The 26,912-nt window shown below is 40.4% G+C and overlaps 1 protein-coding gene across 1 annotated transcript in view; it reads right to left on the bottom strand.

The window, feature by feature from the left end:
• Positions 1-2,984: 2,984 nt before the first annotated feature.
• The window catches only part of SAMD8 (sterile alpha motif domain containing 8), a 58,987-nt gene continuing 35,059 nt past the window's right edge, over positions 2,985-26,912 (bottom strand). The window contains exons 2-6 of the mRNA XM_081104727.1: positions 26,158-26,750; positions 12,143-12,238; positions 9,609-9,726; positions 4,470-4,620; positions 2,985-4,312 (exon numbers count right to left, since the gene is read on the bottom strand). Coding sequence (XP_080960853.1) covers positions 4,008-4,312; positions 4,470-4,620; positions 9,609-9,726; positions 12,143-12,238; positions 26,158-26,750 — 1,263 coding nt within the window. The 3' untranslated portion in view covers positions 2,985-4,007. The remainder of the gene's footprint in view (positions 4,313-4,469; positions 4,621-9,608; positions 9,727-12,142; positions 12,239-26,157; positions 26,751-26,912) is intronic.

A 26,912-nucleotide genomic window follows, 5' to 3' on the forward strand; every position in this document is an offset into this window, starting at 1 on the left:
GACGTTTAGGTAGAATTCTTGAAACAAAACATGCTCACTTTAATTCAAGCTAATTTTGTGCCCCCCGTTATGTACCAGTTTCCACTTCCTTTTTTTTCATATTAGAAATACTTTAATTGTCCTAACAATCCATAGATTCTCTGAATAAAAAATTATTAAAATTAAGCATTTTTAAGATGACATTACTGATAACATTGCTTGGTTATGTTCAGACAACTCAGTAGTTCAGATTGAAACAGACCTGAAATAACAATGAAATTAAAAGAGTCCTCCTTCTCTCTCCATATGCTTAAACATGGAGTACACTGAATAAAAAGTCCTTTGGTTAATTTAGGGTAAAACATACTCTAACAATCAACTTTTTTGGTAGCTGAATTATGGCTTATAAATTTCACAGATATTTTTATTGAACTTGATGCAAAGTAACGGCCATGGTTTAGCTACTTGAAATTAGTGGCATTTGCTGGGGGTGAGGGGTAGGCAAGAAGGGGACCAAAACCAATTTCCATAGTAATGTCAGCCATTCAAAGCCACTCAGAGACAGAGAGGGGGGAAAAGGAATCTTAACCTCTTTCCTTTTTCATTGGTCACCTGTAGCAGCCTGACTTTGCTGTTACCAACAATTCTCCTCTATAGTACATGGGAAATCTGGGCTAACCTTTTTACAATTGCAAACTGTCTTAACTGCCAAGTACAGATGGCATTAAAACTGGCATGCCTTGTTGGCTTTGCAACTATCTAAATGAAACAAACACTGTTTAAGAAAGCGATTGAACTATTCTAAAAGAGAGCTTTCATGTCTCAAATGCCTGCATACCTTAAAGAACTATCACTACAATTACCTTTGGTAAGGGATAACTTAAGTCTACAAAAAGACTATCAAAGAATTAAATTTATTAGATCAGAGTGTTTAAAACAAGAATATCGTTAATTTTCCCAAGCATGTTGGAATTAGAATCCTTAAAATAAAGTTTACTATGCAACTAATGATGAAATTGCCTTTTGCTGAATCCAGTTAAAGCAGGTTAGTGTTATGAATATGACTCTGAATACATAAACACTTTCCAAACAGATGTTCCTAAAACAGACTGTTTCCTAGCAGCTATAAAAGCTTTTGGCTCCTCTGTTCTCCATTTACAAATCACAAGATTTTGGAATTCTAACAACAACCAGGCAGGTACAGGGTAGAGAATGCCACTTGCCGTGTTGGTTACACTACCAACAGAGCTCTTAGTCAATGGCTTCTTTCATGTGAACAGTTCACACTTACCAGCTGACTGGTTCTAAGGCTAAACTCAGTGCCTTCTGGTTTAAAAGGATACGACTAATAACCGACCCAGCATATGAAAGTTGTTTTTACCCTAGCCATTCTGGCCACAGAGAACTATGGAGAGGATAGGCATATTGAGAGTTCTGCAGCATATCAACAAAGGTTCCTCCCAAATTATTTGGTGATAACAGTAAACTTGCCTTCTTCAAATTATCCTACTCCCTATGAACTTCAATTCCCTTTTCAGTAACACTGCCCAGTATAGACTTTAAAAAAAAAGAAAGGTAGATCATGCTGTCCCAGGAACATAGGAAATGCATCAAAGACTTCGCATATACCTCCAGTTTGCACCCCAAACCAAAACTTTCTTGGTTCCTTCTACACTGAGGTCTCAAGTGTTTAATGATGTAAGCCTCTCACTAGTCTAAAACTGAAGAACCTAGTAAAGGTAAAAAAAAATATGTAGATCTAAAGCATGTAGCTTCTCTACCTAGCCACATTCACAACTAACATGTAAATGTAAATACCATCTCAACTAGTTTAGATTTTACCAAGAAAAAAAAAAAAGGACAAAAATCTGGAAATTTTTGGACAAACAAAAAGTTTCAAAAATACAGGTTTCATATTAAGAGGAAAAAACACGGAAAAGAATTTTGTCACAAAGTTTTCCAAGAAAGAGGTTTGGAGATGACTGATTTATGTAAACACTGCCTTGTAATAGTTATAGAAATAAATTATAAGTTTAGCTTACCTTTTCCTCAAAACAGATTTGATAAATACAAGGTCTAAAGTTATTTTACAATCCTTACTGCCATCAGCTGTTAGGCACTCTCAATGTCTAGAGCTCTGCAAATCAGTTGCAATTTATTCTTTCTATTTTGTTCTAGAATAGAATCCATATGAAGGAAATAAGACTGATGGTAGGAAACTTACCATGAAGTAGCTACTTAACATTCTTGACTTAATGTTGCCACAAATTTTTTCCAAACATTTTTTCAAAAGCCATATCAGTCCCTCCAAAGCGAAAGAAAAAAATGGCAGTATCACATCTTTTGACTGGGTCAAATTCCCCTACTGGCAAAGGACACATCCTTCAACCTTCATAATTATGCAATTTCCTTAGATGAAATATTGGCATTTTTGTCCCTAGCATGTAATAGAATCAACAATTTAAGATATTATAAGACTCTCTTGAATGATATTTGAAAGCACAATAAAATAAATTGCCTTGTGCTGTTTCTCAAGTGAGAATAAAAAATTATGTTCAGAGCAGACTCAAACTGGGATCATGCAGCACTGGCTAAAACTTGTTCGAATAATATTCCTTTCCTGCCCAATCCAGTTGGGATCCTCTGTAGCTTATACAAGGTGGGATTATAACTCAAAGTGCAAAAATAAGATATTTCAACCAATAAGAACCAGGCTCCTGATAAGTAGCCTAATTTTAGACCTCAAGATGCCAGCACCTTTTCTAACGCCTTGTTTTAAAATGGAATGTAAAAACTACACAATTAATATTCTAAGTGGCTAAGCTCATCAATTCCAACCCCACAACCATCCTACTGTCATAACTACTCTATAAAATCGTTTAAAAAGTGAAGTGACAGATGTTATTTGAGGTCAAATTATATAAGGTACTAAATTTCTAGTGTTGTAAATAGCAACTAAGTTATATCTCTTCCTAATTGCCAAATTAAGACTAAATAGAAAGAATGTATGTACACAATTGTATTTAAAATATAAAAAAACAATAAAACCTTTCATATCCAAATATGTCTGTGGCCAAGAATGAGACATTTCAAAGCCCAAAAAGTTATACTATGCTCACAACCTGTTATAAATTTCTTTTCAGAAAGAGAAAAAATATTTTTGCATGCATATCTCCATACTCAAGGACATAAGAAATTTATCTAATGTCTGGTAAACACCCCACTGTTTTGCTCATTAAATAACATCATTAAAAAGCATAAAACTGGACTGCCATCTTACTAACAGCTATAGCACAAAGTTATTCCAGGTAGCTGCATCACTAAAATTCAGCCAATTCTATTTTTATGGATGCAGTTATTTTCCCTCATGAGTTTATGATCATACTGAACCCTCAGAACAAAACAGGAACTGCATCTTTCGTTGCATCTTTGGTGAAAAATGCCTGTACTATATTTGTACTCTATCACCACATGTATGGCTCCTTTCTCTTCCTGTTTCAGGCATCCTGGTATGTTCAATATACTTTTCTTAAAGGCAAAATTATGTTAATAAAACTGATTACTTTCCAGAATTGTATTTTTAAAAAGACACAGAGATTATCTCAAAGAACAAGTACTGTTCATTTGGTAGGGGATTTTTCCTTTGAAAATAATAAGAAACTTCAAAAAATATTATTTCTTGACTGGAATCCAACTTGAAATTAAAAAAAAAAAAATCTTTCAACCAGCAAGTTCAAAATGCAAATACTCAACAGGTAAGGGTAACACCCTGACTTCAATCACATTACTTCTGCCTAAAGAGAAAAGGCAAAAAACATCTACTTAAGCTTTCTGTTCAAACAGATAGGGAAAGACTCTTAATGTTCCTTCATGCTTTCTATAATCACAGCCTTGCTCAGAACAGGGAACTTTGTCAACATAAAAGCCAAAAAGCAAGGCATCCAGGTACAACCTAGGGGAGAAAGCAAAGTTACTCACTTTCAAGAACTACTGTATATTTAATCACGAACCCATAACAAAGGTAGTCTTCATCCAATTAGTCTTTTCATTATTGTTGGCTTTGAAAACGGCCAACAATATTCATTAGGTACTGTACCATTAACATTACATTCAAAAAAAGAAAACATGGGAAACCAAATTCTTGCTCTCCTACTCTGCTGATATGCTCTGGTATTAGCTAGAGTATGGTAGTACAAAAAGAGTCTTGTCGTGATATAAAAGGCAATAAACACATCAATGGAATAATGTTCATGGGCAGCCAAAATGAAGAAGATTCCAAAGAGGTTGAGAACCCAGGATAAAGTGTGCAAGAAATTCCAGCTTCTTGGTGTATCTGGGAAAAGGACAGAAAGATCATTTTAAAACCACATTCCTTCCAATGCTTCTTAGACATGTTTCTTAGGTTAGTCTCCCATTCTTCATAGAACTTGGCACCCTTCCCTCTGCCTCCTCTGCAGTTAGTCATCTAATATGCATAACCAGATACTTACATTCAGTGACAAAGAAGTTCAGCATAGTTAGGACGACTGTGTGGCCACTGAACATGTAATCTCCACAAGTGTGAACACCTGTTAGGGTCATGCCAAAGCCACTCCAAATGGCAAAGGCCCGGCGTAGTTTCTCCCACACACTGCCATATATCTATAAAGAAAGCTATGAATTAGTGCTTTAAATGCTTAAGGAGGTTAAGAGATCTGAACATCCATTCCCATTGAAATTCAAATGCTGCCTGGCTAGGTAACTCAGTTGGTTAGAGCGTGGTCCTCATACACCAAGGTTGCAGGTTTGATCCCCAGTCAGGTCACATACAAGAATCAGCCAATGAATGCCTAAATAAGTGGACAATAAATCGATGTCTCTCTTTCTAAAATCAATAAATTAAAAAAAATAAATTCAAATGCTGAATGACTTAGAAATAAGATCTAAGCAAAAGCAACCAGAAGACTCCCAGTCTAATGAACTCCAGTTATCAAGACTGGGTGGTCAAGCTTGGCCGTACTCAGAAATATTTCGGTAATTAAATAAATAAAACCAATATAATTTAAACTTCTCTACTAGGAGTTTCTTTGTTAGAAAAAAGGTGATCAAAATACAAAAGTATTTCTAAGTTTTTAATCCAATAATTAAGTAGTATTTGTTCGGCTCTCCTTGCCAATAAGAAATAGGCTGTGACAAAGACAATGACTACCAATCAATATCCATTCTCCCCTTCTTCACTGTTTACAAAATCTCAAATGTATTTGAAGTGACAATGAATTCAACCAAAAGAAACATTGTATTTTCCAGCCTCCCTTGCAGCTAGGTGAGGCTATGTGACTAAATGCTGTAAAAAAAACATTATGAAAGTGTAAAAGGTTTCTAGGCAAGCTACTCCCTCTCTGGTTGTCACGTAGCTTTTAGTCAAAGATTAAGAAAATATGTTATCACTTACAGTCAAAGATTATAAAGTACTTTAGTCATGGCCTGAAGACCTGCCTGTAAAGCAAGTTCCAGGAAAAAAAAGTTTAAAAGTACACTTTGCTTTAGATAATAGAAAAATATTGCTAATTAAGCACAAAACAATGATAGCTTAAACAATAACAAAGGTCATGAGATGTTTAGTTTCTGCTTTTTGCTTTAAAGATGTCACTGACATGCAATTATGAGATATTTTGCAGAATCTTGGTTCCTTAACCAGATAGATCAACCAATCAGAGTGACAAAGACACCAAATGAGCTGTCAGGAACTGAATTAATCAGACTAAGGAAAACCACAAAAGCTTGCACAAGAACTAACTGATCTGCTTCATCCTCAGACCCTATCTCCCAACCCTCAATCTTTGCCTTTAAAAACCCTTGCTCAAAAGCCATCGGGAGTTTGGGCTTAAAGCAATAGCTTCCCATTCTCCTGGCTTGGCCCCATGGCAATAAATGGCTTCAATTTCTCCAGTGCAAAACTTAGTGTTGAGCGTTTGGCTTTGCTGCGTGTAGAGCGAGTGGTCTGATCCCCTTGTTTGGTAATAAAACATCTTCAATAGAAATCACAATTTCATTACAAAGCTCATCTGCTGATTATATACTACCCAGCTTTCTCTGCCATAGTTGAGGGCAGGAGAGGAAGAAGAATTTATTAATAGAGAAAATAAAAGAGAAGGTACTAAAGTACACAATTTGGTTCTTCCATGACTTCTAATGAGAATAGGTTTAGAGACGTTACTCTCATGAAAGTAAAAAATCAGGCAGTGAAGAACTAGGAAAAAATCTCAGCCATGGACAGGAAACAAGTAATGCCTGTCCAAAAAAAAAAAAAAAGGAAAGAAAGAAGTTATTGCTCAATTACTCAAGTCTCCCTATCCTTTCCAATCTCAAATATCAGAAAAATAAAGTTGTAACCACACAATAGAATGAGTACGATGATCTGATGAGACAAGGTGTAAAAATTTGCTTTAAGAATTCCATTGATTAATTTAAAAATAGGCATGTTCTTGGTTCTGTGCCCAAACCTCTTACTTCTGAGAATGAGAGTTTAAGCAATTAATTTATTACAATGAAAATGCCCCAAAGAGTTCACTGTAAGGGATTTGATTGCTAGCTAATATCACCTTAACTTTCTATTTTTAATGACTGTTGCAAATAATATAGGTCAATAAGTAGGTTATCTTATAATTCAAAGCAATTAACAGCATTTAGGGCACAATTTGAATAGAAAGCTCCATATATAATTAACTGATCATGAAAAACAGTAATTAGAGACAGTATAAGGGCTGTCCATACTGTAGAGGAATGGGGTTTAATTTATTTTTATAGCGTACTAGAGGCCCAGTGCACAAAATTTGTGCACTGGTAGGGTCCCTAGCGGCTGCCGGCTGCCAGTCGGGTACTCCCCAACCATCTGCTGCACCCCCTGGTGGAACTCCTGGAAGAACTCCGGTCGAGGGGACAATTTGCACACTATGCTTTTATTATATAGGATGTTGCAGTCCAATGCACATATATTTAGTGGCTGACCCATAATTAAATCCTTTAGCTACAGGAAATTATTTTTTCAGTATAATAAGTTTTCTTTAAACCTCTTTTAATCAATTAGCATACTATTTGAGGAACCTGTTCTACCCCTACTTCATATCACGTACAGAAATAAGCTCAATAGATTATCAAAAGATTAACAACAAATGGTGCTGGCACACAGTGGTGGGAAAACTGACATGCATACATTGTTGAAAATAGTGAAAACTTGTTTTCTCTAGCAGACATTTGAACAATACGTCATAATTTTTAATGTGTGTGTTCTCTGATTTTATAATTCCACTTTCAAAAACTTGTCTTAAGGAGATGATTAAATAGTGAAAAAGCATAAATGTACACAGATATTTATCACAGCACTGTTTATAAAGCATAGATTTGGAAACAACCTAAATATGCACCACTTGGGAGATTGGTAAATCATGCAATGGAATACTATGCAGCTACTGAAAAGATGAAGTACGGCTATTTGTATTTCTTCAGAAAAAAAGTAAACATAGCCGAGGCTGGTTTGGCTCAGTGGATAGAGCGTCGGCCTGCGGACCGAAGGGTCCCAGGTTCGATTCCGGTCAAGGGCATGTACCTGGGTTGCGGGCACATCCCCAGTGGGAGATGTGCAGGAGGCAGCTGATCGATGTTTCTCTCTCATCGATGACTCTAACTCTCTATCTCTTTCCCTTCCTCTCTGCAAAAAATCAATAGTAAACATAATACTAAATAATAGTAAACATAATATTAAATAAAACATAAGGTAAAAAAACTATGCCTGTAATATAATCCTATCTTTTTTTTTTTTAAAGTATCTATCCAGATAAACTTATTTAATGTATAAGCATGCTTACAAATAGCCTATGTGACTACCCACATGACGGTTAATAGTTTATTTATGGTGTAGAGTGAAAGAGAAGAATTGTGCACTTTTACTTTTTTAAAAAAATATATTTTATTGATTTTTTACAGAGAGGAAGGGAAAGGGATAGAGAGTTAGAAACATTGATGAGAGAGAAACATCGATCAGCTGCCTCCTGCACATCCCCCACTGGGGAAGTGCCCGCAACCCAGGTAGATGCCCTTGACCGGGATCGAACCTGGGACCTTTCAGTCCGCAGGCCGACGCTCTATCCACTGAGCCAAACCAGTCAGGGCCGCTTTTACTTTTTAACTCATACATTTCTATAAAATTTGAATTTTTAAAATAAAGCATTTTATTATTTTTTAAATGTTATTGATTTTAGAGGGGGAAGGAGAGAGAGAAATATTGATTTGTTGTTTCACTTATTTGTGCATTCATTGGTCGATTCTTTTTAAAAAAAATATATTTTATTGATTTTTCACAGAGAGGAGGGGAGAGGGATAGAGAGTTAGAAACATCGATGAGAGAGAAACATCGATCAGCTGCCTCCTGCACACCTTCTACTGGGGATGTGTCCGCAACCAAGGTACATGCCCTTGGCCAGAATCAAAACTGGGACCTTTCAGTCCGCAGGCCGATGCTCTATCCACTGAGCCAAACCAGTTAGGGCTCATTGGTTGATTCTTGTATATGTCCTGACTGCAGATGGAACTCACAACCTTGGTGTACTGGGATGACGCTCTAACCAACTGAGCTACCCGGCAAGGGCTAAAATTTGAATTTTTATAATAAACTTATGTAACTCTGTAATTAGAAAATATTACTCTCCCTTTTTTGGGACAAAAACAGCTTTTACCTTAAAAACGAAACATTTCCTTTACACTAACTCCTAACTGTCATATAACCCTTCCTCCTTTCTTACTGGCCAGTCTCCTAATACCTGGAGAAAGTTTGCCACCCTTCAGCTCAGGGCTTTATTTTTAGCTCTTGATCGCCTTTGGCTGCCTTATCTTCCCTTGTTGACATTTCAGCTATTTAGATTGCAGCAGAAGAACTGACATTTAATTCTGTTTAACACTTTACAAACATGAAAATAACAAAGGTGTTAATATATTCATTTGAATATTTTGGAACACAACCAAAGCATGAAGGCTTAGGGTAATAAATTCTTTAGGCCAAACTTAATGAGTCACAATTATATATAAAGTACAGGTGCTTTTCACGATATTTTTATTTTTAAAGCTATTTATTACCCAGGTTTTTTTGTTCCCAGCTGCATAATCGCTTCTCTCTCAATTTAACCAGAAAAGATGTCTACAGTTTACCAAAAAAGCTACAAAGTATAAAATAAAAAACAAAAAATCAGCCATTATTTTGTATATCCCAGAAAGAGTAAAGTTTATAGCAGTGGATACTATTTTAAATGGAATATAATCAAATTGCAACTTTTAAAAAAGGAGAGATGAGGACAGTGAAGGGGCTAGTCAAGTAATATGAAGAACTAAAGATGCTGAGGATAGTGGGGAAGGGAACATGATTAATCCAAAGAAACTTTCTATAGCTCTACAGAAGATCAATGGATAGAAGTACCAGAGAGGCAGATTCTGGCTTAAAATTTTTACCAAATCATTTCTAGAGGTTTATTACAGATACTGAAAATACTAAAAAGCACATTTTAATAGTAAAAGCAAAGTCTTAGCCCTACTGTATAAATGGTGCCATCAACCCACCAAGAAGAAGAGGAGAAAGAATGATAAAGAAGGTAGCAGGCTACCTTTCCAGTACACTGCAGGTGCTGTCCTGGCACGGAGAGGGAGGTCACAAACATGGTAAAGCAGCGAAGCAAGAATACAGTGCCCATCAGACTACAGAGCCTTCGCAGAAGTATTGACCTGTGGACAGAGCGACCAAAAGGGGAGAAAGATCAGAAGAAAACAAACCAAAATAACCCAGACTTCAAATGTTCCTTTAAAGGGAGAGCAAGCAGGAATACCGCTAGCCTCTTGGAAGAGGACAGAAATCTTAGGGACTATCATTGTCCAATAGAACTTTCTGCAATGATGAAAATGTTCTACAACTGCACTGTCCAACATTTGAAATGTGATTAGTACAAGTGAGGAACTGAATATTAAATTTATTTCATTTTCACTGATGTAAATTCAAATGGTCACGCGTGGCTACCACCTGCCATGTTGGACAGTGCAGACCTAAGAGCATCATTTCATTGATAAGAAAATATGGCTAAGAGAAAGCAAGAGAGTTATATAAAAGAGAAGACTAGTACCTAGCTTGACTCAGCTTGGTGTTAGTCCTATTACTCATATATTGCTCATAAATTATTTACTTAATGAGAGGTAAAGTTGAATACGTGGTTCTAGGGAATTTTTTTGCTCATTAATAGCATTGTAAATTTGTTAATGATAGTAGCTATCTACTAAACATTATCTTCCCTAACTTAAATTTAGCTATTGGCTGACTCAGTGGTTGAGCATTGACCTATGAACCAGGAGGTCACGGTTCAATTCCCCATCGGGACACATGCATGGGTTGCTGGTTCGGTCCCCTGTGTAGGGTGTGTAGGAGGCAGGCAATCAATAATTCTCTCTCATCATTGATGTTTCTATCTCTCTCTTTCCCTCTCCCATTCCTCTCTGAAATCAATAAAGATATATTTGAAAAAAAATACTTTTTTTTAAATACTAAGTTTTACATTATGTCTGTCTCTAACAAAAAATTTAAAGTGCTGCATTGTGACACCACTTGTCTGTTATATTATTGTTTTTAAATGTCTTAAAACCAAATCAGAGTATAAGATACTTAAATTCAGGGACTATGCTGTACATGTTTTCAAAATGCTACCCCCATCCTAAAAAACAAACAAACACTGAACATAAGATTAGGTAAGTTTTAAACTTCAGTGTGTACACCTGGGATGGAGCCTAGGATTCTGCATTCTAACAAGAGCTCAGGTGATTCTAGTGAAAGTGGCACAAAGACATTTGAGAAACACTTTCTTGGATTATGAAACATCAAAATTTGCATTTAACTGTCCACTGCTATGCTTTGTTAAATCTACAAAGGCTTCCTATAAAGTAAACTCTTTCTTGTTTTGAAGAGTTGATAAAATTAAAATCTACAGGGTCTTAGAAGACAAAGCTAAACCAGAGAGCAGCAGGGATACACATGTTTTTAAACCACCTCTGGTTTTAAGCAATATTGCTACAAAACAGGAGAAAATGAGGTGCAATATGGCCTAAAAGTGTCACATGAACAGCAATCATCAACCTGTCTTTTCACCTTCAAAGCAATGAAATACTGGTAATCACTGCTTAGGACCTAATGCCCATCACTGTGCTTTCCCGCAAGCACTCCCCAATGAGAAGAAAGGAGCAAACATTCAAGAAAGTGTTGCTATTCCTCTTCAGTGTCCAACGACAATGAATAAGATATCCACAACTTCCTGGTTAATTTTTTCTTCACTATGCCTTATTTTTTACTTAAATCAAGTAATTTCCCCTCATAAGGTAGGATAGGAGCCTCCCTTTATCCTTCTCTTCTTTTTCTAATGAGGAAAAAAAAAAATTCGCTTTATATTTCTTGGTGAAAGTGCCAAAGAAGCACTTTCCCTATTCAGCAATTTCCTCTACCATCTAAAGTACACCACACTGACTAGGCATGCACGGTATGTGCAAAATAATCTCTCTCTTTTTAAAAAAATATATTTTATTGATTTTTTTACAGAGAGGAAGGAAGAGGGATAGAGAGTTAGAAACATTGATCAGCTGCCTCCTGCACACCCCCTACTGGGGATGTGCTCGCAACCAAGGTACATGCCCTTGACCGGAATCGAACTTGGGACCCTTCAGTCCGCAGGCCAACGCTCTATCCACTGAGCCAAACCGGTTACGGCAAAATAATCTCTTTTTTCATAGGCCTCCTCCAAACAGAGAACCATTTCTTCCACTCAAACTCCTTAGAGGAGTTTCTATCCTTCTACAGAAAGTGACATTTTTTATTTGTTTCCAAAGAAAGATAATGGCTAGATTGTCAATGGTTGGCCCAAGTCTGAACATCACTATTACTGTTCTTTCCCTATAAAATACATTCAGAATATTACTAAATGTGTAGGTATTACCTCTGCTGACTCCTTTGTTGATCAAAACCAAAACATTTTCCTATGTCAATAACTATAATGTCACAATGTCTAGAGAAGGAAATTAATAAGGAAACTGCAAAGGGAGAAACTGGTTTGATGACTTTTACACAAGACAGTCAGAACACGTTCAGTGTTTTAATGAAGTGAAGTACCTGTGTTTGTGAAGAAGAAGAACCAGGATCCAAATATAGCACAGAATCATGCCACATACTTCTGTCATGGCAAAGGCCCATGGGATTCTGGGAACGCTAGAACAGAAAAAGTTAATTTTGGGCTTAAGTATATGCTCATAAATGACACCACTATTTTCAATATGATACTGTTCTAATAATGACCTTAAAATTGCTTTCTATAACTTTTATCTCTTTCAGGAGATGATATTTGGAGAACCTGGGTGGGGAAACTATTTCATAAAGTACCCCACTTACCAGAATCTCTTTGTTGTCTGTGATTCCAGGCATGTTTCTCTGTTAAGAAGTAACAACCCTGCGCTAGCTGGTTTGGCTCAGTGGATACAGCGCTGGCCTGCGGACTGGAGGGTCCCAGGTCAGGGGCACATGCCTGGGTTACAGGCTCAATCCCCAGTAGGGGGCGTGCAACAATTCTATCTCATCATTTATGTTTTTATCCCTCTCTCCCGTTCCTTTCCTCTCTGAAATACACACACACACACACACACACACACACACACACAAGGCCCAATACACGAAATTCGTGCAAGGGGCTCAGCCCTTGCAGCCCCAGATGGTTGCTCTGCTGTTCAGCCTAATTAGTATATTAGTTCTTTATCATATAGAATGGATAGATAGATAGATATAGATACAAATATAGATATAGATATATAGATATGAAGTAACAACCCTAACAACCCTTGCCCTGGCCTGTGTGGCTCAGTTGGTTGGAGCACTGTCCCAGACACCAAAAAGTCATGGGTTCAATTCCTGGCCAGGGCACATCCCTATGTTGCAGGTTCAGTTCCCAGTTGGGGTGGATATAAGCAATAACCAATCAATGTTTCTCTCTCACATCGATGTTTTCCTCTCTCTTCAAATCAATAAACATCCCCAGGTAAGGATTTTAAAAAAGAAGCAGCAACAAATCTTTCCTCCCTCCTTATAGCATCGTAGACCTGGATATAGGGCTGCCCACAAAAGACAATGGGATGTAGGCTCACTCTTTGCATGATGGTCTCATTTTAGAATCCAGACAAGCAGGGCTTGTCCTTGACTCCTCTTTTTTTAGTATACAGTAGTCCCCCTTAATGGTGGAGTATATATTCTAAGACTTCCAGTGGATAGTACCAAATTCTATATATGGTATGATAAAGTTTAACTTATAAATTAGACACAGTAAGAGATTAACAACAATAACTAATAATAAAATAGAACAGTTATAATAATATACTCTAATTACAGTTATGTGAATGTGGCGCCTCTCTTTCTCTCCTCCTCTCTCTCTCTCTCTCTCTCTCTCTCTCTCTCTCTCTCTCTCTTATGCAGTATCTTATAATACTGTACTCTACCTTCTTCTTGTGATGATGCGAGATGATAAAATGCCTACATGATGAAGTGAGGTAAATGAGACATTATTAAATAAGGGTTACTTGAACTCAAGCATTGTGATACCATGACAGTCAATCATATAACCCAGACGGCTACTAAATGACTAATGGGCAGGTAGCATGTACAGCGTGGATACACTGGACAAAGATGATTCATGTCCAGGATGGAATGGAGCAGGCGAGTGAGAGATTTCATCACACTACTCAGAATGGCGCACAATTTAAAACACATGAATTATTTCTGGAATTCCCACTTAATAAATTCAGATCACAGTTGACCAAGGGTAACAAACTGTGGAAAGCGAACCTTGGAAAAGAGGGGACTGCTATATTTGGTTTATTATTGGGGCAGTAAGTAGAGTTTTTGTTTTATTTTACTCCTTTATATCCCCCTGTTCCCCTTTGTTTTATATTTCCTTTTTTGAAACTATATTTTTATTGATTTTGGAGAGGAAGGGAGAGGGAGATAGAAATATCAATGATGTGAGAGAATCATTGATCAGCTGCCTCCTACACCCCCCACACTGGGGATCAAGCCTGTAACCCAGGCATGTGCCCTGACTGAGAATCGAACCCTGACCTCCTGGTTCATAGGTCGATACTCAACCACCAAGCCACAGCAGCTGGGCTTTTAAAAAAATTTTTTTTTAAATCCTCACTCAAGGACATGGTTCTTCATTGATTTTAGAGGGAGAGGAAGGGAGAGGGAGTGAGAAACAGCAACTGGTTGCCTCCCATACGCACTGCGACTGGGGATTAAACCACAACCTTGGGTATGTGCCTTGATCAGGAATTGAACCTGAAACCTTTTTGGTGTATAGGATGACGCTCCAACCAACTGAGCCCTGTACTGACTAGGGTTTGTACAACTTCTTATACTACTCTGTAGCTAATAACTCTTTTTTTAATTATTGATTTGAGAGAGAGAGAGAGAGAGAGAGAGAGAGAGAGAGAGAGAGAGAGAGAGAGATTTGTTGTTCCATGAATTCCATGAATTCATTAGTTGCTTCTTGTATGTGCCCTGACTGGGGATGGAACCCACAACCTCAGTGTATCCGGATGATGCTCTAACCAACGGAGCTCCCCGGCCAGGGCCTAGTAACTCTTTTTCTCTTGTGTTCCTATCATGAATTCATCTCCAATCTATTCTATCAGTTTTAATTTTTCCTTGCAGCCAGGGCTCTGCTACTTTTCATCTCTGTTCTCCATGCTGGGTAATTTCATCAAACCTATGTTCCAATTATCTTGCTAGATTTTAAATTTCTTTTTTTTTTTTTTTGTTAATCCTCACCCAAGGATACTTTTTCCATTGACTTTGCTCTAACCACTCAGCCAAACCAGCTAGGGCTACTTCCATTTTTTATTTTCCAAAAACTTTTATTTTTAAATATATTTTTATCAATTCCAGAGATGAAGGAAGAAGAGAGAGAGAAATATCAATGATGAGAAAGAATCATTGACCAGCTGCCTCCTGCATGCCCCTTACTGGGGATCGAGCCCACAACCTGGGCATGTGCCCTTGACCGGAATCAAACCTGGTACCCTTCAATCCGTAGGCCAACGCTCTATCCACTGAGCCAAACCGGCTAGGGCTTTCCAAAAACTTTTTATCTGACTTTTCCTTCTTTTATAGGCTACTGTTATTATCTCATAGAATGCGACATCTCTTGTCTGTGAGAACAGTATTGTTTTGAAGTGTTCTTCTTTCCCTATTTGTGTTCCCAGTTTGCTTTTTCTGTTTGCATTGGTCTCTTTTCCTCAAATACTTAGTGATCCTTTACTGACCATTTATATTTGATAGTGAAGTACTAAAAAACAACAAAAATCTGACGCTCTGTGTGCATGGACAGAGCTTGTCAAGCTGTCGATTTCACTGTAGAGTAATTGAGCAGAGGTCTGGTAAATGAGATAGGGCCATCTTCCTACCACCGTTTCTACAGTTTTCTCTCGCGTAGGTTTTCCAAGGAGAGGACTGTTCTCCTGCTTGGAGGACTGGGACTCAGTGGGAGTGGAGATGGGAAATAAGCCTGGCTACTTGGGGAAGGGAGTTAGAAGTCTCAGTGATCAGTATGTAAATTTCCAGTTAACTCTCTTGAAAACATACTGAAAAACATGCACCTTTGTTCTCATGTGGGCCTGGTGTCTCCAAGTCCAGAGTCCCTCACATTCAACTACTCTGGAGAATATACTACCTGTCTTCTATTGGAGTAGAGCAGGTCTAAAAATTTCTTAAATTGGTTTTTAACGAAATCTCCCATATTTAGCTCCTATTGATATCTGGTCTTGAGATACGCTTGGTGCCTCCTATTTTGAGTTTTTCTAGAGCTCTATAGTACAAATAAATTCACCTTTTGGGCACTGCTAGTCCTACTCCCAATCTCACAACAGGCACTTAAGTTTCCACTTTCCACTTTTTCATTATTATCACTATTTTTGCCTTCATGGGATTAAAGGCACCTCCTTCCCTTTTACTGTAATTTTAGTGGAGTGTTGTGAGAAAACTGTCAACTATGTACTCAATATCTCATACTCATAATACAAAGCTTTCTAAAATGCATTACACATGTATATGCCTTTTTCCTGGATAGAATTTAATTTTCTTTGGTAATTCAGTCATCACTGTGAGCACTAATTATTACCTTGAACACAATAGAACACAATAATAATTTCAAGGACTACTGAGAAATAAAAGGCAGTTAAGCCCCAGATTGATGTGTTTTTTCCATTATTTACTTTTTCTTTTGATAGTGCTTCTGTGTCCTCCCTTGCTGTTATGGTTATCAGCTAGCCCCTCTCATTGTTGTAAGTGGGTCTGTCGCTAGAAGCATACCTATCTCCTTCTAATTTTGTTTACGTTGTGCTGAAGCTCTTGGAATTGTGTCAAATAAGCTTCAGAAGCAGATTCTGAAACAAAGATCTGTGTGAAAGTGATTAGGAGTGTTCCCAAGGGAAAACCATAGCGGTGGGGAAATGAGATCAGGAAGGCAAGGAAGCAAGGCGAGTATGAGACATCAAGCACAATCCCAGGTGGAACTCAGGCAAACATAACTTTGGCTCAGTCCTGTAGGGCATTTGGTGTAGGTCCAACCTAAAAGTTGTCCCAATCAGGCCAAAGACAAATGAAATATTGATACCCTACCTCACCAGTCATTGGTTAAGGGCTGCTGTGGGAGAGATGTACATTTCCAAGCATGTCTGGCTCTCTTTTAAAGCAGGCAAAGTGTGCTCCAGCAGTCCAAGAGCAGCTCTCCAACAAAGACACATTTGCTGCATGTTGGGAATACCAGTGAGCAAGAAAATGGAAACCAGACCTGAGGAAGAACACTGACAGCACCTGCTACCATTCTCCTATGAATAAAGTTTAGATACTTAAGAGCATGGAGCTTTGTAGTGAATGACACTACTGAGTTAGGCAAAATTTGGTTTCAAATCCCCATTGTGACTTGCAATATGTTCATACAAAACTTTGTACACTAATGTTTACAGCAGCATTAATAGTAGGCAAAAATTGGATACATAACTCAAACATTCATCAACTGATGAATGGATAAACATATGGTAGTATATCCATACAATGTTATATTATTCTATAATAAAAAGAAATAAAATACTGACACATACTATTATGTGGATGAATCTTAAAAAACTGTACACTTTAAAGTCTTCATTACTCTTCCAGACTATTTTCTCCCTGTTATGGTCATCTATAGACCTGCAGCATCCATTATATCATTTCTAGAAGATTACAGTTTTTGCTTCACTGTCATTTTCTCCCAAACTGCACCTGTTATAATTTGTGTTCTTCTCACTTCTTTTTTAACTTCTCCTCTTATGACCTTGTCTTTTACTCTACTTCGGAGACCCACACCAAGGGTTATAACATGGATCTTATTATTACCAAGATTTTTTTTTATAATCTTAACTTCAAGAATCATATACTAACCAACACCTCTTATCTTTCCAGCTTATTCCTTCAGACTACAACTTCAATAACTCTGAGATCTAAAGTCCACTGATCTTATAACATTTTCACTGTCCTTCATCTACCTCATATCCTCACATCCCTCCTTACCCACCTGAGTCCATGGACAGTCATTATCATCACTCCCTTGCCTTTTTTCCTTCATTGTACTGCCTAACAAAATTTCAACCCTGCTTAAATCCAATTCCACCTATTCCATGCCTGTATCTGTGGTAAAACACACAATGCCAACACAGCTACTAATTGAAAAGAGGCCTTTAGTGCTGCTATTATATCACACAAATCTATTCACTCTCCTAGATTGCCGGGGTCCAACCCCAGCGGGTCCAGGGGTCCCCAAAGGTGTGGACGGAGTCGGCGAAGAAGGAAGGACACGGAGACAGTGTTCAGTTGATCAGCAGCCTAGCCAGGATCTCCAGCCAAGTTCTGGTCTGGATCTCCAGAGAGGTTCTGCTTAGGGTCTCCAGCCAGGTTCTGTGTCCATGTTCTCTTGCTAGGTTCTCCAGCCAAGTTCTGGTCTGGATCTCCAGAGAAGTTCTGCTCTGGATCTCCAGCAAAGTTCTGGTTAGGATCTCCAGCCAGGTTCTGTAGCCATGTTCCCTCGCTAGGTTCTCCAGCCAGGTTCTGTCCAGGTTCTCCAGCCAGGTTCAGTCACCAGGTTCTAGTCAGGTTCTCTTGCCAATTTCTGTAGTCAGGTTCAGTCCAGGATCTTTTGCCATGTTCTCTCGCTAGGTTCTGTCTCTAGGTTCTGAGGCCAGTTTCTGTCCAGGATCTTTTGCCATGTTCTCTCCAGCGAAGTTCTTCTGTCGCTAGAGAACATTCTGTGTAGGTTCTGTGCCTAGGTTCTGTCTCCCTCGTTCTGTCTTCTTACATCTGTATTTATACCAGTTGATTCCAATCCTATCAATCTCTATTTCAAAGGTTAGGGCATTTCTTATCTCCATTCCAGGGAGTAAAGATTATGTAGCTTAAGCATGATTGTTCATAGTTAAAGTGATTAATTTCCCACCTGGCACTTAGTTAAGAGGTTTTATTCCCTCCCTAACTTCAGGGGAAAATCCCTACCTGGGGAAACAACCTTTCTCAGAGACCTTGGTTAAAACACATAGTGCCAAGAAGGTGAGCAAACATATTAAGAACAGTATGCCATATATGCCAGGTCCCTTGAAACAGCAAGCATGGACAGGCTCCCGGCACTAGATGACTATTTTACACATCATCCTTTCTCCTCAAACCACCAACCTCTTCTCCATCCCAACTCTCTGTTTGCAGAGAAAACAAAAACAATCAAATAATGGAACATTAGGAAAATAAACAGCAACCTTCTTCCTGTTTCATTCTTTTCTACGTTCCCCTCTATTATGGATGAACAGTCCATGTGCCTACCACCAGCCTCTCCTATTCACTGGATCCCATCCCTTTTCAAGGACATGACTCCAAAAATCCTACCCTCTCTTTCCTCCAGCATCAACTCCCACCCTGAAATTGGGTAATTCCTGTAATATAGCCCATCCAAAACAAAACCCTGGTGACTCCATATTTTTTTCTCTTTTCCTCAAACTACAGCTTCATTTCTCTGTTACCCTTAAAAGAAAACTTATGAGACTTGATTATTTCCAATTTCTTCCTTCTCGTTCTCTTCCTCTCTTTACATTTCTTTGCCCCAATTTTTTTTACTTTGAAAACTTCTGATCAGACCAAAAGAAAAGTTGAAAGAATAGTTTATATTTTCACTTAAATCTATCAATTGTTTATAATAATTAACATTTTCCATATTTGCTCTATTCATTCTTTCTCTAAACACCTATACACATACACTCTTTGGAGGAGACGGAACTCCCCCCAAAATAAGTTGCAGACATTATGACACTTTTCCCCTAAATACTTTAACATGTATCTCCTAAAAACAAGGATATCCTTTTCATAGCCCAATACACTACACCCACGAAACTGTAACACTGATTTAGTGCTATACTACATCATTTAATATGAAGTTCATATTCAAGTTTTCCTAATTAACCCAAAATGCTCTTTATAGCAGTATTTTTTTTTTCTTGACATAGGATCTAATTTAAAAGTTCATTCATTGCTCTTGGTTTGTCTCTTCAATTTCCCTTACAATTCCCACTGTCTGGCTTTAGTCTGCCACAATACTGACATTTTTGGAGAGTCTAAGTCAACTAGTTGTCTTATAGAGTGTTACATGTTCTGGATTTGTCTGATAATTTTCTCAGGATTAGATTTAGGATACATATTTTTGGGAAAAATTGTCACATGCACCCTACCATTTTTTGCTTGTTTTATTTATCACTATAGATTCATAGATTCTTTTTCTTAATATAGGGGTTGGCAAAAGTAAGTTTACAGTTGTGAGTACATGAAAGTTTATTCTTATATAATTTATTAATTGTTGTATTACAACTGTAAGCCTACTTTTCCACACTCATTACCATCACTATTCTTTTTGATGTTCCAATTGTCCTAATTTGGTCAGTGGGAGCCCCTTCACACCAGCTCTTATGTTCTTTTGACATGTTTCCAGTGGTTTTGTACAGTTCCTTGCTTTATGGCACAAGATCTACTTCAGGCTCATTTTTCACTTTCCTTGCCCCAGACTTAACATCGGCCGTTTCTCTAAGGAATCTTGGTCTGGGGTTCCATTTAGGAGGGACTGGTAGTTAGAAACCATGATCTGAATACTGCTACTGAGTTTTTCCTGTAAATCTTTCATATTAGTTCACAGAAATCTTCCCCATTTTTTATTAATTATTTATAAATATATATACATATGTATTTTAAATATATTGTTATTGATTTCAGAGACAAAGGGAGAGAGAGAGAGAGAGAAAGATCAATGATGAGAGAGAATCCTTGATCAGCTGCCTTCTGCATGTCCCCACTGGGGATTGAACCTGAAGCCTGGGCATGTGCCCTGACCGGGAATCAAACTGTGACCTCCTGGTTCTTAGGTTGATGCTCAACCACTGAGCAACACTGGCCAGGCCCCTCATTCTTTTTCATGATTAAATAGTACTCTACTGTGTAGATGTACCATTCAAGTAGTTTTTCATGGATAAGCATTTAGATTATTTCCAATAGATATGTAATTATTAGAAATAATGCCACAATGAATAACTTTGTGCATATGTTGTTTCATATTTGTAGAGACATACTTTTATATAAATTCCAGCAAGTCTCACATTCTTTCTTGATTCCATTAAAATCAGGCTTTTGCCCTTATTAGCTTTTGTCAAGGTAACTGATGACCAACATGTTGCTAAATCCAACGATCAATTGCCCTCATCTTACTTGGCCCCTCAGCAGCACTTAACATAGTTAATTATTAATCATTCTTGCCTTCTCAAACTGTTGTTTTGTTTTTTTTTAACTTGGCTACAGGATACATAACTCTCTCTCTGCCCTGACATTCTCAATCTTCTTTGCCAGTTACTTCTCTTACCTCTAACTGTTATAATGTTCTTTGGCCCAGTTTTCAATTTTATTTTACCTCTCACTCCCTAGGAGATCTTATCTAAGCATCATAGCTTTACCTATGCTGGTAACTCTCCGAGTCAGCCTAGATCTCTCTGGATTCTAACTCATCTTTCCATCTCTTAGTTGATTTGGTATAAAAGATAGCTCAAACTTGACATGTCTAAAATCAGACCCTAAATCTTCTCTCCAAGTCAGCTCCTACAGTCTTCCCCTTTCTGTAAAGGGCAACTCCATCCTTCCAGATGCTCAAGTCAAAAATCTTGGGATAATTCTTTTTTTTTTGTTTTTTGTTTTTGTTGTTAATCCTCACCTGAGGATATCTTTCCATTGATTTTTAGAGAGATGAAAGGGAGGGTGGGAGACAGAGAGAGAGACACATTGATTGGTTACCTCCCACATAGGGCCCGACCAGGGCTAGGGATTATTGAGCCTGCAACTGAGTTACATGTCCTTGACCAGAATCAAACCCGGAGCCCTTCAGTCCACAGGCTGATACTCTATCCACTGAGCCAAACCAGCTAGGGCTTCTCTCTTTCACTCATACTTTACATGAAATTCATCAGCAAATCTTGTTGGCAATACCTTCTATATATTAGTATCCTACCTAATAAAAGAGTAATATGCAAATTAACCATCACTTTGTGATAAAAATGGTGGTGCCCATAGCCAACAAGGAGGGAATATGCAAATTGATGTGACAAAGATGGCAGCACCGGCTGGAGCCATGGAGCTGGCTGAAGCGGGTGGGAGGTGGAAGCTTGGCTTCCTTGGTCACCCCAGCTGGCTCTGTGGCCGCTGCCCAGACAAAGCCATAGTGGCAGGGCCGAGGCGGTTAGGGGTGATCAGGCCAGGAGGGGAGGGCAGTTGGGGGTGATCAGGTCAGAGGTGGGGGAAGTTGGGGGCGAGCAGGCCGGCAGGGGGCAGGGGAGTTGGGGGTGAGCCAGCCAGCAGCGAGGGGGCAGTTGGGGCAATCAAGCCGGCAAGAGTGTCAGTTGGGGCCAAGCAGGCTGGCGGGGGCAGCTGGGGGCGAGCAGGCCAACAGTGGGGGGCAGTTGGGCGTGATCAGGCCAGTGGGAGGGGCAGTTTGGGGCAAGCATGCCAGCGGAGGTGGGGGGGTGGGGTGGGGACAGTTGGGGGCAATCAGGCTGGCAGGGGTATAAGCTGGAGCCAAGCAGGCCGGCGGGGGAGAGTGTGGGGCGAGCAGGCTAGCATGGGGGGCAGTTGGGGCCAAGCAGGCCGGCGGGGGGCGGGGCAGTAGACGGTGAGCAGACAGGCAGGGGGGGCAGTTGGGGGCGATCAGTCTGGTAGGGGGCAATCAGTGCAGCAAGGGGGGGGGCAGTTGCAGGTGAGAAGGCCAGTGGGGGGCAACTGGGGCAAGCAGGCTGGCAGGCAGAGTGGTTAAGGGCAATCAGGCAGGTGAGTGGTTAGGAGCCAGTGGTCCCAGATTGCAAGAGGGGATGTCCGACTGCCAGACATCCAGCAGTTGGGATTGGGCCTAAACCAGCAGTTGGACATCCCAAAAGGGGTCCCAGATTGGAGAGGATACAGGCCAGGCTGAGGGACACCCCCCCCCCTCCGTGCACGAATTTCATGCACCGGGCCACTAGTGTGTGTGTGTGTGTGTATATATATATATATATATATATATATATGTGTGTGTGTGTGTGTGTATATATACACACACACACTAGGGGCCTGGTGCACGAAATTTGTGCACTGGGTGTGTGTGCGGAGTGTGTGTGTCCCTCAGCCCAGTCTGCCCCCTCTCACATACTGGGAGCCCTCAGGCGTTGACCCCCATCACCCTCCAATCGCAGGATCGGCCCCTTGCCCAGGCCTGACGCCTCTGACAGAGGCGTCAGGCCTGGGCAGGGGACCCTCATTTCCCCCCATCACTGGTTCTGCCCCCAGCCCAGGCCTGATGCCTCTGGCCCAGGAATCAGGCCTGGGCAGGGGACCCCCAGACCCCTCCGATTGCTGGCTCTGCCCCTTTACCAGGCCTGATGCCTCGGCCAGAGGCGTAGACCCCCATCACCCTCCGATCGCCTGATCGGCCCCTTGCCCAGGCCTGACACCTCCGCCAGAGGTGTCAGGCTAGGACAGGGGACCCCCATCTCCCCCCGATCACTGGCTCTGACCCCCGCCCAGGCCTGAGGCCTCTGGCCCAGGAATCATGCCTGGGCAGGGGACCCCCATCTCCCTCTGATCGCTTGCTCCACCCCCGGCCCAAGCCTGATGCCTCTGACCCAGGCTTCAGGCCTGGGCAAGGGGACCATCATATCCCCCCAATCCCCGGCTCCGCCCCCCACCCAGGCCTGATGCCTCTGGACCAGGAATCAGGCCTGGGCAGGGGACCCTCAGCCCCCCGCCCAAGCCTAATGCCTCGGCCAGAGGAGTTGACCCTCATCACCCTCCGATCATCAATCACCGGATCGGCCCCTTGACCAGGCCTGAGGCCTCCGGCAGAGGTGTCAGGCCTGGGCAGGGGACCCCCAGCTCCCTGCAGTTGCAGGCTCCACCCCTGCCCAGGCCTAACGCCTCTGGCTGAGGCGTCCAGCCTGGGCAGCAGGGACCCGCAGCTGCAGCGGCCCCGCGATCGTGGGCTTCGCTTTAGGCCCAGGCAAGGGACCCCTAGCTCCTGGGACTGCCAGCTTCGACCGTGCCCAGCTCCCATCGCTGGCTCCACCCCTACTTCCTGCTATCACTGGCCAGGGCGGCAAAGGCACCTGATTCTCCGATCATGGCTGGGGGGCAGGGCAAAGGCGGCTCCAGGGCCGCCTTTGCCCTGCCCCCCAGCTCTTAGCTCCCCCCTGGGTTTCCGATCACTGTCAGTGGCAGGGGGCTTCTTCCTGCTTTCCCTTTCACCTCCCTGCATTGTGCCTACATATGCAAATTAGCAGCCATCTTTGTTGGCAGTTAATTTGCATATAGCCCTGATCAACCAATGAAAAGGGTAGCGTCGTACGCCAATTACCATTTTTCTCTTTTATTAGTGTAGATATATATATATATATATATATATATATATATATAGAGAGAGAGAGAGAGAGAGAGAGAGAGAGAGAGAGATTGACTCTTTCACACCATCTCTACCACAACTATCCTCTCCAATCCACCTCATCTTTACCTAGATGAATTCAGTAATTTACCTAATCCCTGCTTTCTTACTCCCAGTTCCCCAGGCTATTCTTAATACGACAACTAGAAGGACCTTTTAAAATGGAAGTTAGTTCACTCTAAATACTTCTAAATACTTCCCAAAGGCTTCCCTTTCACTCAAAATGAAAGCTAAAGCTCTTACAATTGGTCCCTACACAATCTGGATTCCTGTCTCCTCTTAGACCTCATGTGCAACTGTTCTCCCAATCTCTCACTTGCTGTTCTTTACACATGCTAAAGCATACTACCAATTTCAGATTTCTGCACATTGCTGTTTCCTCTCCTTACAGTACTCATTCCCAGATAGCCACATGCTTTCTTCCTTATTTTCTTGGGGGCCTTCCTTTTCAACTGGGAAAACTGTATAGAATAGGGGAAGAGATACAGGGATCTAACAAGCGTCTTGAACAGCTTCCACTAATTCTTATTTTAGTATCTACCACCCTTTCACCTCCAATATCCATAGCTTTTAGAAATCTGAAACATAGACTGGGTTGGTTCTTAGTTTGTTTTTTTAAAAATATATTTTATTGATTTTTTTACAGAGAGGAAGGGAGAGGGATAGAGAGTTGGAAACATCGATGAGAGAGAAACATTGATCAGCTGCCTCCTGCACACTCCCCACTGGGTATGTGCCCGCAAACAAGGTACATGCCCTTGACCGGAATCAAACCTGGGACCCTTGAGTCTGCAGGCCGACGCTATATCCACTGAGCCAAACAGGTCAGGGCGGTTCTTAGTTTTCTTGACTACTTGTTTCAGAATTAGGTTATTTTAGATTTGCTAGTTGCCACTCATCTGCTTTTCAAACTTCCAAAAATGTATGGCTGTCTTCTCCTCTCTTATCTGACCCATTCTTATGGTGTACAACTTAAAGCAAACAAACATTAAAAACCTCTATATTATGCTTTTAGTAGGGGTTAGAGAGGGGACTGAATATGGATATATATGTCATCCTGCCATCAAAGTGGACATTTTAATCCATTTGACTAAAAAACATGAATTATTAGGCATCTTCAAAAGTGTAACCATTTTATAAAAATAAACAAGAAAGCACTACAAACTTAAAATACTTTTTTAAAAATCACAAATATAGCCCTGGCTGGTGTGACTTGGTTGGGCATTGTCCTGTGCACCAAAAGATTGCCAGTTCAATTCCCAATCGGGGCATGTGCCTGGGTTATGGGCTCAATACCCAGTAGGGGGCATGCAAAAGGAAGCTAATCAATGTGTTGCTCTCACATTGATGTTTCTCTCTCCACGCCCCCCCCATCTCTCCTTCTGCCATCCTCTCTCTAAAAATTAATTTTAAAATCTTTAAAAGCAAGAAAAATAAAAATGTCGATGTGTGGACCCCCTTAGTTTAAAAATAAAAATCACAAATATAAAAACCAACAGTTTTGAGGTTTGTTCTAGTGTTATTTTTCATACACACACACACACACACACACACACACACACACATATATATATATATACTAGTAGCCCGGTGCACAAAATTCATACACGGGGGGAGAGGGGGGCTATCCCTCAGCCCGGCCTGCATCCTGTCCAATCTGGGACATCCCTCTCTCAATCTGGGACCGCTGGCTCCTAACCACTCACCTGCCTGCCTGCCTGATCGCCCCTAACCACTCTGCCTGTCAGCCTGCTCACCCCCAACAGCCACCCCCTGCTGGCCTGATCACCCCCAACTTCCCCCCCGCCAGCCTGCTCGCCCCCAATTGCCCCCCCTGCTGGCCTGCTCACCCCCAATTGTCCCCCCCTCCCCCCGCCAGCCTGATCATCTCCAACTGCCCTCCCCTCCTGGCCTGATTGCCCCTAACTGCCTCTATCGTTCTATATTATCAGATAAAGCAAATGAAAAGTATATATCAATCAAAAGAACAATAGTAGTTATTATAAATATGTACTTATCATTGCTGTTATAGCAATCTTCTACAAATTTGGCAACTAGAAACAAAACTTACCTGTCTAAGAATATATCTGGGAGTGGTGGGTAGGTCTGCATGTCAGGCACTCGCTCATGGACTATAACCATAATGAAAGATGTAAAACCGAATACTATAAAAACATATATACAACTCAATATGGTCTTCCAGTACTCTGGGTCCAATCTTCGAACAGAATGTTTGTTTTTACCATTCATGTATTGGTACTGATCAGAATTCAAATCAATGATGGGTCCATCACAGTCATGTGAAGGCTCCCCATTACAGAGCCACTCTGCACTCTGAAGAGCACTGATGAAAGGGGTCATGGAACTCATGGGACTGTCACTGTTGTATCCCATCTCTTCTAAAACATCAATATGTATTTTCTGCAATTTCCGGACGGAAAGCATTAACCTTTTAATGTCCCCTAAGACTTTGATTTCCAGAGGAGGAGACCGGAGATCATATTCAGTTAATGTTAACAATGTGATTCCATCAAGTCGGTGCTTATTGCATAATATGTCCACATATTCAAAGAAGCCTTCATCCTTCAGCCAAACAGCCACATGCTTGGTTGTCCAGCGGCGAATGCAGAGTTGATTAGGACCAGCCATTTCCTCCTCCACTGTCTGTCAAGGGAAAACAGAAAAACAAAACAAAATCTTCAGTGTGTCTTAGCAACTCCTTTGAAGACCAAATACGCATAAACATACCAGAAACGGTAATTTACCTATACTGCCCTATTGGCTTCTAGAATGAAGAAACAAGTATTCAATAATGAGTGGTTTTCA

The sequence above is a fragment of the Myotis nattereri genome (genome assembly GCF_964212035.1).
Source record: "Myotis nattereri genome assembly, chromosome: 13".
NCBI lineage: Eukaryota > Metazoa > Chordata > Mammalia > Chiroptera > Vespertilionidae > Myotis > Myotis nattereri.